Here is a 12,842-nt window from a genome sequence, read left to right on the forward strand (position 1 = left end):
AATGGGACTTCTTCCTCAGGAAGTCAGGAAGACTGCACCCAGAACTCTGAGTAAAAAGAAAATAATAATAAATAGGCCAAAAAAGTGGGGTTTCTTATAGGAGAAGTACGTCATCACCTCAGCTTTCCTTAATACTTCTAAATGTTGCTGTTTCCCCCTCCTTCCCTCCCCCATTTATCTCTGGCCCATCTACTTGTTTTGCTTACAACTGGGTGATTCATTAGAACTGGCCAGGTAATCTGTTTGCTAAAGATGTGCAGATATGGATTTTAGATGCCTCATGTGATTCTGATATTGTCATCTGCCTCCAACCAGACTTCCTGGAATGGATCCCACAATTTTATTGGACTGTCCCTTGCTTGTACAGCAAGAAAATCCTCTTTTTTGCAGTATATAAGATGCTTCCAAACCCCATTAGAACTTCATCCTACGACAGCAAGGACTCCATAGCAAATCAGAACTCAAAGAGCAAGAGATAATGGCTGGTGAGTATGAGCAGTCAGCAAACGTCTGCCTTGACAATTTGAGGAAGCAGGGCTTGAGGTAGGTGGGTGGGTGTGAAGACTTAGAGGGGTCAATGGAAAACCCAGAAAATAGGAGGTCTGGGTTCTCTTACAGGCTTCTTTTCAGAAATGGAGGCTCTAGAGATCTCTGCAGCCAAGTTCCACCAGATGAAAAGAAAATATCCCAGAGAGCCTATTGGACAACAGAGGGAACCCCCAATATCACTTGATACATAGCATTTTAAAGCTCTAACTCATCTCATTACGCTCACCATTTGAGTGAATGCATGCATCTATAGGTGCAGAAGTGATCAGAATTTTGGCTATTCTGCGTGAATAAATTCAGAGTAAGAAGGGTAACACCTTGCTAACGTAGCACCAGCTTGCCAAAGTTCCTCATGTGTGCATAGGGAGCTTGAGGCCATAAAGAGGGAAGGCAGACTACATAAGCCCTCTCTCATGCCGCCCCCCAATTACTAACAGCTCTGTAGGCTGCTCTGCTGGGACAATGTGTGTACAGCTGCATTGCTGCTAAGCAGTAGGGATGGGATTCAGAATCACTGATCAATGTGAGTTTTTTCACAATTCCCTTTGGCAAACTTGATTCCTTCCACAAAATGGTTCATAAAAACCCCTTGGTGCAGCCATCTCCTTGACCATTGACCATGCTGACCAGGACAGACAAGGTTTTTCATCAAATCTGATAGTAGCTGGACTGCTTGTGTGCCTTATTCTCACTTGATTAAGCATGTAAGTATGTTTCTATGTTCATTTGGGCATGTCATACTATGTCCAGAAGAACATAGAAGTCAATGGGCTTGCCATGAATTACAAGGACATTTCCAAGTATGGTTTGCATTAATGACTTTTTAAGAATGATACTTGCTTAATATAAAAAGAAGCATTAACAAAATATTCAGTAACATCCACCTTTTAAATAAAAACATGAACTCTTTCCTTACCTGTCTCCTAGCTCTCCTCTATCCATTTATCTAGAAAAAAAAAGTGGCAGAACTCTGCATGAACACCTCCCTTGTTCTCTTATAGTGGCAATGGTGCCCCCCTGAGAGGTGCCAGAACTGAGTCTGGTGAGTTCCGGCTGAAAAAGTCCCAGTTTCATTTTGTCATCATGCAATGGAGAGAGGAGAGCTAGGAGACCTTTAAGAAACGTAACGATGAATAGCTCTGTTGACACCTAAATGAAACAGGATGGTCCTGGGGAGGACTGCTATAGAGGAACTGCACTTAGTCCCATTCATAGCTTGCTGTTAGTGGCTCCATTTTCCTCCTGATGTTCTTGCAGGTTTGGTAAACACTGATTGGAAACTGAGAGAAAACACCATCAAGCACCGTACTGATGAATATCCCGGCAAGGAACTGGTTGTGCGACGAGGACAAGCCTTTTTGATCTCTCTGACATCCAGAGGAGCGTTGCCAGCTGCAGACAAACTAACATTTATTGTAGAAACAGGTAAATACTTTATCTTCCCCTGTCCTCTCAAAAGGGAAAACAGTCCCTCATCTGTAGAGTGGAACTAACCAAGCTTCACTCATATAGTCTTTCTCCAGCCTTCCCCACAAAACCTGCAGTAGGCTATGTGCTGCACAAATCCACAGAAATGTGTAGCATGACTAGGTAAGTCCTCTGATCTCCTTGCAAAGAGGGCATCTATCTTGACACACCAATCCATTTGATGGTGCGTGGATTTCTCAAAATATGAAGTCAACATACAGAGAAGCCACCTCTTCCTCCTCTTACCTTTTCTTTCCAGGGTCAACCTGTGCTCTACAGGCAGAGACACGAGTGGCATTTGGCATCACTAGCACACCAAGCAGAAGATGTTGGAGCGCAGTACAGACCTCTGCTGGTTATGGCTCTCTGAGTGTCTCCATTTTGAGCCCAGTGGATGCTGCCATTGGACGCTACCAGCTCAGCATCAAGACAGACAGCAGCAGAAGCACACTCCCCTCCAGCCTTGGCACTTTTGTGTTGCTGTTTAACCCCTGGATGCCAGGTACAAAACATGTTCCCTAAGTCAGTGCTAGCCTAGCAGTTCAAAACCTGATCTCCTCCAGGTCCACCTGTAGGCTTCTGCATGATTGGTGGTAGACATAATCACTGTGTTGTATGTGTAGAAAGGTTAGAGATAGGAGAGCACTGGCATGATGCCGCGCTACCTGGACAAAGAGAAGTGCTATCACAGTACCTGCTTGTCATTCATCTTTCAGAGGATGATGTGTTCATGGCTAATGAGGCAGAGCGCAAAGAATATGTCCTCTCAGAGTTTGGTGTCATCTTTTGCAACAATGGAAAAACTTTACTGCCATGGAATTATGGCCAGGTAAATATAAAGTGGAGGGATTTCAAACTAGGGATGGAGAAGAGTTTGAACAATGATTAGGAGGCTGGAGGGATTTGCAAACAAGCTGACCCACTGAGAAATCCCCAAACCTTTTTGAAGTGAGTTCCACCAATCAATGGGGAGGAAATGAATTTAATGCAAACCGATCTAATTTGTACTTACCAAACCAAAATGCAACTAACCTTCATAACTGGCATATCTCTGAATTTTGTGATGCAATTCTCTAACTAAAAAAAATCTATACCAAAAGGCATACATTGGGGAACATGTGTGCAAAGGTGCATATATTGCATGGTCAGGCACCACAGCCCCTACCACCCCAACCAGAGAGAAATAACCAGTCAAAACACATACTTTTGGGGTCAAATGAGACCACAACATTATTGATGACTGATGTACAGGTTTTGGCGTAGGCACTGGGAATGGCCTGAATAACCAGCTCACCTGATGGAAGCATATCCTTGGGATGGTCCTATGACTTACATAAAATGGGTATCCCCCCATCCAGATTGCCACCTTGAGGACAGCTATGGCCCTAGCCTCCAACGGGGCATTGGACATCTGAAAATCATTTTATAGAACTAAAACTTGGGAAACTGGCAGATGAAAGGGTTGCAGATGATGAAGAAGTTCCCTGGGCTGGATCTTAACAGACTTTGGATAATTCTCTGGAAAAGCTTGAGATTTCTCTGAGAATATGTGTGCTGGTCCCGGGGGAAGGTACCGTGGGTGTAAGCAGAGTCCACACGAAGAGGGGCGAGGTCCAAGACGGGGAGCCGGGCGGGGAACAGGTACGCTGGAACAGGAGGCCGAGCTGGGAACTGGAACACCGGATAGTCAGGAACAGGAGGCCGAGCAGGGATCAGGAACACCGGTTAGTCAGGAACAGGAGGCCAAGCAGGGATCAGGAACACAGGAAGGTCCAAAGCCAACAACGACGTTGCTCCCGCAACCTGGGGCCAGACTGACTGGGCTTTTATCCTCTTCTAAGGCCGGGGGCGGTCCCGGCCCCCAGGAGCCCCGCCTCCTCTGGCCTTAAGGCGAGCACTCCTCCTGGGGGCAACCAGTTCCCTTTGCCTCTCTGCCCTAAGCCTCTGCAGATCAGGAGAGGCCGAAGGGTTACTGGGCCCTGGAGGAGGCTCACCTGTGGCCACTGAGTCGTCAAGCCCCTCTGGGGCCAGAAGGGCTTCACCTGGGGCCAGCTCCTGATGCTCTGTCACAGGTGCAGGCTCTTCAGCATCTAGGCCTTGCCCCAGTTCAGCCGGCCCTGGAGGCGGGGACTCCTGTGCAGGCTGGGATTCCTCTGGTTCATCCTCTGAATCGGAATCCCAGGCCATCACAATATGTCACATGGAAGGAAGGAAGTTTGGAATCAGTATTGGCAGCTGCCACCCATCAAACCCATTTCACTTGGGGACACTGGAATTCCTGTCACTCCGGTATTCTTAGAAAGCTCTCTCTGTGCTAATAATTTGATGGTGGTGGTGCATTTCACTCACTTGTCGAATATTTTCTTCTGTGGACAGTTTCAAAATGGCATTCTGGATATCTGCCTTTCTATGCTGGACATGGGCTTAAAATACCACAAGGACTCAACTGCTGGTGTGAGCCAACTAAGTGACCCCATACATATTGGGCGAGTGCTCAGCGCTATGGTAAGGAAAGACTTACAATTTTCACTCTTAACACAAATACAGTAGGCAAGTTTTTCTGTGGAGCAGCCTTTGCTAACATGGTGGTTTCCAGCTGCTTTGGATTACAACTTTCATTACCTCTAGCTGCTCATTAGGATTTATGGGAGCTGTATTCCAAAACACCTGGAGGGCACCAGGTTGGCAAAGGCTTCTGTAGAGCCACAAGAGTGACTCCCACCTTCCTTCATGCAGGTGCACATTTTTTTGGTGGTGGCAAAATGCTGGTAATATGTGGCATCCCTAAACAGAGACTGGATTCTGCACAGCATATGAAGAGCAGCAGTGTGTTGATTGCACAATAAATGCGCAAATATTTTGACTTTTTTCCAGATCAACTGCAATGATGGAGACAGAGGAGTGTTGCTTGGATCCTGGGAGGCTTGCCTTGATGGGAAAGACCCAGGAAGCTGGTCAGGAAGTGTGGAGATATTGAGGCAATGGGAAAGCTCTGGATTTGAACCTGTCCGGTATGGGCAATGCTGGGTCTTTGCAGGAGTTCTGACTACGGGTATGTCTCCTTGGAACCTTCTGTGACATTGCCCTTCCAGACATGGCGTTGGGATGAGGAATGTGCTCAAGCACCAGGAACTACATTGTGCTATAGTGGAAGGCAGTGTGAGATTTTTGCAAGTACTGCTGCAGCTGGTTAACAGCCCAACTAAAGGAGGTCAATGTGCATCACTGGAAAGCATGGGTGGCTGGATAAATGCAAAGGGAATCATGGAACTCATTTTAAAATGCATGCCCTGCACAACATGTTCTAAGTACTCAGGGAATAAAAGAATCACAGTCTCCCCTAATTGCTCCCTGGACTGACCCAGAGAGCCAGTCCAGGGAACAAACATGAGGGAGTGGATGGAAGAGAAAGGGGAAGCCCCTATGCTGCTGGTAGAAGTGTAGCATTTGGGAAGACTACCTAGGGCTGGCCCAATATATTCTGGCACCTGAGGTGAACCACAAAATGGTGCCTTCCCCCTCCTCCGACTGCCGCTGCCAGGGAAGAAGGGGTGAGTGAAAATCTACATTGGAAAAAGCAGGGGAAATTAACATTATCCAATGATTGAAGTTGGAATCAAAGCCTGTTGTTGGGAGGAGAGACCCACTCTGGTCCAGAGCCCAGCAAACACCAGAGGGCAGTGGGAGGAAACCAGCAGCACCTCCTCTTCACTGAGAGGCTATTGTAGAGGCATCATTGGGAATGGGCTGCTGAGAAGGCAGGTTATATGGCCTCCAAAGAGTGCACTGCAATAACTGCTGCCTCTGCAAAAGCAGCAGAGGGTGATGCAGGCCAGATCTGCTGCCCCTGTGGATCTTGCCGTCTGAGGCAGTCACCTCACCTTACCTCATAGGTGGGCTGGGCCTGACCTATTAAGCCATACTTCCAGCTGCCCTTGATCTGCAGGAGGGAAGATGCATCTGTCGCAGCTTAAGAGGTACAGTTGCAGCCATTGTCGTGTTCCAGCCAACACAGTGTTGTTGCTTAGATTTCCCAGGTTCCTAGCAAGGCCAAGGAGCTGTCCAGCAGCATAAGTAGCCGATCTCTTGCCAGGCTGCTGAAGCAGTAAGTGAAAAGTCCAGCCCATAAGCAGAATTATCACACAAGACAAGGAGCTGGTCAGCAGGATGTGCTGGGCAGATGGACGAGCTATTAGCCATGATGGATATTATGCCGTGCATCCATGAATCATGAATGTTCTGCCTCCATGGATAAAGGCAGCAATGGTTTTAAATACCATTTGCCTGGAAACTGCAGGTGGGGAGAGTGTTCTTGTGGTCAGACCAGCTTGTGGGTTTCCCACAGGCATCTGGTCAACCATTGTGAGAACAGGATGCTGTACAAGATGGGCCACTGGCCTGATCTGGCAGGCTCTTCTTATGTTCTTATGCACTAGAAACAGACAGGTGGCAAGTGGAAGGTTTTATAGTTGACCCTGTTGGCCCAGAATTTCTGGGAACATCTAGAGAGTACTTTGGCATATGGTTCTTCCTCCTTAGTAGGACTCAGAGCCCCTTGTGCTGTCATGGGCCACAGGGGCCAGTGAGCCAGGCAATTCATTCCATGCTGCTGCCTGGCAATGTGACATTTGATCCAAGGAGCCAACAAAGGGTATCTTAGAAAGAAGTGCTGGCTAAAGAGCATAGTAAGGAACAATGTTGCTGAATACCAGTGAGTCCCATTATTTCCATATTCTCTCTCTCTCTCTTCTTTTTGTAGTCCTCCGGTGCATAGGAATTCCCACTCGCATCATTTCCAACTTCAGTTCTGGCTGTGACAAAAATGAAAATCTGATTCTGGAACCATCAGAGTGTACCTGGTAAATCAGCCTTCTTCTCATCCACCACAATACATCTAGGGCTCCTATACACCAGCATCTGTTGACGAAACCAGAGATGAAAACTGAGGCACAACAGCTGTAGGACAAAACCAGACATCTTTGTCCTTTGCCCCCACTTCTCTGCCACACTTGGCAGGATCTGTGACCTTCCCTACATCCAGACATGCAAAACATCTCCTTGCAGTGACTAATAATTCTTTACTTTCTGTGATAGAAGGCCCAGTTACAGCTAGCTAAAAGGAGGGAGAAAACAGCACTTTGAGAGGGGGAAAGAGAAGAGCTTTGTGCCTGATGTCCAGCTGTATAAGAGTGTGGCCTCTTAGCTGTGTAAAATCCACCCCAAGGGAATATTTACAGCCAAAAAGGCAGTCTGTGAGCTGGGGGTAGGGGTGGGGAGGTTAGATTGAAAGACAGTGGTTATTGTCTTTTAAGGGTATACTGACATAAGAGAACTGGGAAGCTGTGTGGGAACGCTCTACTTAAGTCCCAATTCATTAGGGTGGGGATGTATATTCTAGGAAGAGAAGAAGAATCCCAAACCATTTAGAAGGTCTGATATACAGAGTCTACTACAGGAGCCTCAGGAATGAAATTTCTAAAGGTGGAGGACCTGAAACACAACAGGACCAAAAGAATCAGCCTGTTTTAATACCCACAAGTTATCGAAGTCTAAGTTATAACACCTTATGTGTTAGATGTAAATTTGCTATCTTATTGAAAAGCCTGAGACATCTGCTGAGTTCAGCATATATAATTTGCTAATTCTTTGAAGTTTTCCAACTTCTGAAACATTCTTGTTCGTCATTCTTGTTGTGAAATAGACCCTTTTTCTGTTTAATCTTATAAGTGCCAGAGTTTTCTTTTTGGAAAAAAATAGTCAGAAGGAGAGGGGCACGCCTCATCTCCCTGGACAGCTCACTCTCTATGCTCTGCATTATTCAGATACAGTGGTAGTGACCCACTGTACCATTCTGTTCCAGCAGCACCAGACAGTGCTTGCTCAGTCATAGGATGCTCTGAGGTGTGAGCTTCCCAAAGCCATTTGTGTCACACTGATGCTATTTTGCCTCTTTCTGATGCAAAACACTTTGAGCGTGATATATATAAAATGAACAATTTCCACCATGGCTGCTGTTGGAAGCAGATTGTTAGTTTAGGTAGACTCACCTTGGTCTAATTCAGCTGCAAGGCTCCTTCTTTGTTTTCCTCCTATCCTCTCAACATTCATTCACCCCCAGAAAATCTTGTCACCATGGGTCAGTTGCGTCAAACACAGCATGGCCTGCTAACTACAACAAAAACAAGCAGACTTAGGGCTCCCAGGTGCTCTTGGAAATCAGCTCCACTCACCTCTGAAAGCAGCTGACCCTAAGATTCGGGGCATCGTTGCAAACCTGCACATCAGATGTATTTACTCTTGGCTGCAGGAACTACCATGTGTGGAATGAATGCTGGTTTGCTCGACCTGACCTTGGCTGCATGTACAATGGATGGCAAGTTCTGGACGCAACTCCACAAGGTCGAAGTACTACAGGTACAAGAGCTGACTGCTGGGGGAGTTGGTTGTGTTCAGATCTCTGTTCAGCTTCTCACCATGCTATTGCTGTATGATAGAAATGCCCAGATTCTGTCATGCCCCCTCCATATTTAGAGGCAGTATGAGCCCTCAGCACCAGTTGCTGAAATATAAAATGAATGGGGGAAAGCTGTTGTTTAGAGATATACTTCCCCCAAATGTGGAGGCTTCATTGAGCTGTCATTGCCCATAACTACTGACAGACTCACTATCCATGATTTTGTGTAGTCCTTTTCTGAGCAATTTAAGCTAGCAGTCCTTACCACAAATCCCATGGGTTCACCGTGCAGCATGTAATGTCACACTTGTCTTATTTAAAACAACCTATTTTGTCCCCAGGACATACAGTAGTTCTGCTTGATCATTTTTGCACACACTGCAGATGCAGACCTTTTCTCTTTCCCTTAACTCTCCAGAGAAACTCGAGTGTGGTCCAGCTTCAGTGAAGGCCATCAAGGAGGGAGATGTGGACCTGCCATATGACACCGCATTCGTCTTTTCAGAGGTCAATGCTGACATCGAGGGCTCATTGGACACCAAGTCCATTGGGCAAAACATAAGCACAAAGGCTGTGGGCAGCAATGATCGCCTGGATGTCACTGATAATTATAAATACAAAGAAGGTGATGCAAAAGAGCTTCCTCTATAAATAGGTGGAGATGATTGGGTCTCTGCTATGACACTGGCCTGTATTCAATTTAGGAATAAGCAGATCATTTCATCAGTGCAAGGATTTCTCTTTATGCAGTGTAAAATCCCCCCTCCCCTGCCCTCTAAATCTGTTTACCAACCCCTACCCAGAGTAGACCCCATTGTGCTAAAACTAACATTTGTCTTACCACAAGTATTTAGCTGAATATCACCATTTTACAGTCAATGGCCACTTAACCCATGTTGGCAGCAACCACGCTTTTTCATGATGTTGGACAATTTGAGATTCAACACACTTCTGCCTGCAGCTAAGAATGGTCTACATATATTGTCAGAGCAGGCACAGATGCTAGGCATAAGGAAACCAAAACACACAGATCCAGAGGCAGTTCAAATGCATTTTCAGGCACCTTGTTTTTTGTCCAAGTAAGTGTTGGGCTGGGGCAGTGAAGACAAAACGGATGACATCTTCTCTCTAAATCTGCACTCCAGGCACAACCAATTGTATCTGAATCCATGTGCAACATCCAAGCTAGACCTAGGTCAGTAGTCAACTTGCCAGTGAACCCTACATACCCCAACCATGCTCTGTGTTAGAACTTGCACTGCTGTGACATTTGAGTAGTTAAAGTGCTCTCTGGCCTAGGGAAAGCCAGAGAGAGAAGGCTGATGAGCTTCATGCAATGCACTCTTGATCCCAGGGGCTGCTAATGAACTTGCATCATTTGAGTCAGAGGGCCCTGTCAAATTTTGCCATCCTATTCTTACTTTTTCAGGCTCTGTCAAGGAAAGGGAAGTATTTGCAAAGGCTTGTGCCAAACTCAATCTGAAAGCAAGCCACTCTGAATCTGCCAGAAGCCCGAGAGAAGCTGCAAAGCCCAGTGTCTTAGGGAAAATCAAGGTGAAGAGCCCCCTGGAGATTGGCAAGGATGTCCACTTGGTCTTGAGGCTGACAAACCTTGGCTCTACAACTGAATACCTAACACCCGATATGGCTGCTTGGTCAATTAACAACACTGGGAAACCCATTCATGAGATCTGGAAAGCCTCCATCTTGGTGACCCTTGGCCCCAAAGAAGGTAAGTTTTTTCATGGGTTTCTTCATAACCAGGTATGACTTAAGCCAGAGAATGTGGGCAAGGAAGGAGGATCATTTGGCACCTCAACCAGATGAGGGGACTACTGAAGTTGAACACACATCATTGATAAAACCTGGTGAAATGAATCCTAAATGGTCCATCCTTGTTAACTGATGTGAGGGACAGAACACTCCAAATTACCTGTTGCAGCCTAGCAGGAGATAGTAGACATGGATACATTGCATGTTACATGCCTCTGGAAAATCAAATCACAGAGTTATATCAAACTAAGTTCCACATTGAAATTAATGGATTTAAGTAATTAATTTCAGTAGATCTATTCTGAGCACACCAAACATGAATATAATCTACAGCAGGCATGTCCAACTTCCAAAAGACTGCGATCTACTCCCACTAACACGGACCCCCCCCAATCGTCCAGTAGATCGCAATCGACCTGTTGGACATCCCTGATCTACAGGAAATAAGTTTACCACCACCAAGTGCTGTTGAACCAAACACTACTTGGCAATGATGGCTTCTTCCCTTGGGTTGTTCCATCCCAGGTGGTCTTCTAGTCAGCCTTTGACCAGCAAAGTGGCTGCCTCATGCCTCACCAGAGTGCAGTGATGGACAGTTCCTGCTTTCTCACATCCGGGGAATACGGAGAATTGCCTGTGTGGTGACATCAGTGCATGCCTGCCTCCTTTCCACTTGCTCCATCCCAAGCAAGAAACAGGAAATGATGGAGAAGGGCCTTGCTTTTTCAGCTATTGGCAACTGAGGGAGGGATGCAAAGTTTTTATGATTCTCCTATCCCTCGCCATCCCCCTTCCAGCTAGGACAGAATTACAACAAAGTGGGCCCCAAAGGGGGAGCCCCTCCTTGGGAACATTCTGGTCATTCTTCATCAGAACAACATAAGGAGGGTCTTCTTAAATAAGGAACAACCATCTGCCAGGCTTGTGCAACCACACCTCATAGTGATTTTTTTCCCCTAGAAAAAGAATTTCCTATCAATATTTCATATGCTATGTACAAGCAGTACCTGCTGATAGACAACCTGATTAAAGTCGCAGCTTCATGGTCAAAAAAAGAGGGGGGAAATGTGAACAGAGTCATAATCCTCGAGAAACCCAGCGTCGTAATAAAGGTAAACCCTTAGTCATTATGAGCTGCCATTATGAGCTGATTCCCTTGTGTCTGCCTAGGGTTAAGGCAGGCTCAAATGTCATACATAAAAACACCCCAAGAATCACTGCACTTCGCTACCTGCAACTCTGAGTGCAGGCAGACAGAGGAACCAGCAAGAGGAGGTGGTTCCAAGGGAAAGGAGGAGGAGGGAGCTGTGTCTCTATGGACCTATCATTTTGAACCTGGGTCAGGGTAGCCTTAGGAAGGGTTGCCAGTAACTCTGTTCAACTTTGTTCTGAGCAGTTGCTGGGAGAGGCAAAAGTGGGCAAGGAAGTGAAGGTGGCAGTGACCATCGACAACTGTTTTGATGAGGAGCTGAAGGATGGTGTGCTGAAGGCGGAGGGTAGTGGCTTACTGGAAAAAACCTTCAAGAAAAAGTGAGTATACAAAAAGAAAAAAAGAAAAAGTAAGTATGTGGGGCATCTGGGCAAGTGTGGTGGCTCTGCACAGGGTACCACCTTCCCTTCTCACTGGGTCACAGAGTGAGAATGGAGGGGCAACATCTCAAACAAGACATTCCTCTCCCCTTTGTGGCCTTGTTCTTTTGCTTTCCAATTATCCATCTGCACTTGCAGAGCAAGCAAAGTCTGCACTCCAGTGTGGAGAGCTACAGCAACCAGTATGGAAACAGGCATCTAGAACAGCATTCATTTTGCCCAGCTTGTGATACCTGTGATTGATTGAGTTAATAAAATGATGCTCTACCTATCTATCAAACAGTCTCCAAGGGAGCTTTTCAGCACATGCAAAATACTACCCACTGGCCAGCCTTAACAGACCAGCCTCTGATCCCCCTTAACAGACCATCCTAAGGCATGCACTGTGCTGGCAATCTTCCCAGGCCCAGGCTGACTTATCTCCTTTGCTCCTTATCCACAGTGTACCACCACTGAATCCCCAGGACAGCTATCAAGTCCAGTTTAAGTTCATTCCCAGAAAAAGTGGGACCAAGTATCTGCTTGTCAACTTCTCCTGTAACAAATTTAAAGACAGCGTAACCTATCAGGACATTAATGTGGTCGACTGATTCAAAGCCCTGAATTTGGCCAGCCAGGCCACAGATGGAGGAGGTATGCAGTGAATGAGTCCTGGGCTGCAGGGAAGCAAATGTTTAATATGCATCACATAAGCAATTACCTGAGTGACAGAGTTTAATAAAACTTTCCTTCTTGTATCCCAAACTTGTGGTCTTCTTTTCTTAGGTCTGTTGAATTCCTTTGACAAATCCCTGTAGTCAGAATGTAAGAGCATCCATTGCTGGGGCAGACTAAGACCTGCCTGACTCAGCAAGACATTCCTGGAAAGCTCGTAAGTCAGACATCTCTAGATTGCTTTTGTGCATGGACTCTCCACTGAGCTATCAGTGAGCTGTTGACTCCTCCTCCCTGAACATCTTCAATAGCCCTTTTACAAAACAGCATCTTATACCTCTGAGTGCAGAAAAGT

The 12,842-nt window shown here is 46.2% G+C and overlaps 2 protein-coding genes across 2 annotated transcripts; both read left to right on the forward strand.

The window, feature by feature from the left end:
* Nucleotides 1-240: 240 nt before the first annotated feature.
* Nucleotides 241-9,121, forward strand: LOC309372175 (protein-glutamine gamma-glutamyltransferase E-like; the record flags this gene model as incomplete). Its single annotated transcript, XM_081915476.1, has 9 exons — nt 241-485; nt 1,807-1,974; nt 2,276-2,518; nt 2,640-2,845; nt 4,393-4,521; nt 4,891-5,068; nt 6,776-6,875; nt 8,324-8,430; nt 8,889-9,121. The coding sequence occupies exons 1-9, from the start codon at nt 479-481 to the stop codon at nt 9,119-9,121; spliced, it is 1,371 nt and encodes a 456-aa protein (XP_081771602.1). The 5' UTR covers nt 241-478.
* Nucleotides 9,122-10,027: 906 nt separating this feature from the next.
* On the forward strand, nt 10,028-12,438 carry LOC309372665 (protein-glutamine gamma-glutamyltransferase E-like). The gene is made up of 4 exons (XM_081916487.1): nt 10,028-10,202; nt 11,204-11,355; nt 11,640-11,773; nt 12,276-12,438. The coding sequence occupies exons 1-4, from the start codon at nt 10,115-10,117 to the stop codon at nt 12,421-12,423; spliced, it is 522 nt and encodes a 173-aa protein (XP_081772613.1). The 5' UTR covers nt 10,028-10,114; the 3' UTR covers nt 12,424-12,438.
* Nucleotides 12,439-12,842: the final 404 nt, after the last annotated feature.

The sequence above is a fragment of the Podarcis melisellensis genome (assembly GCF_964234715.1).
Source record: "Podarcis melisellensis genome assembly, chromosome: 6".
NCBI lineage: Eukaryota > Metazoa > Chordata > Lepidosauria > Squamata > Lacertidae > Podarcis > Podarcis melisellensis.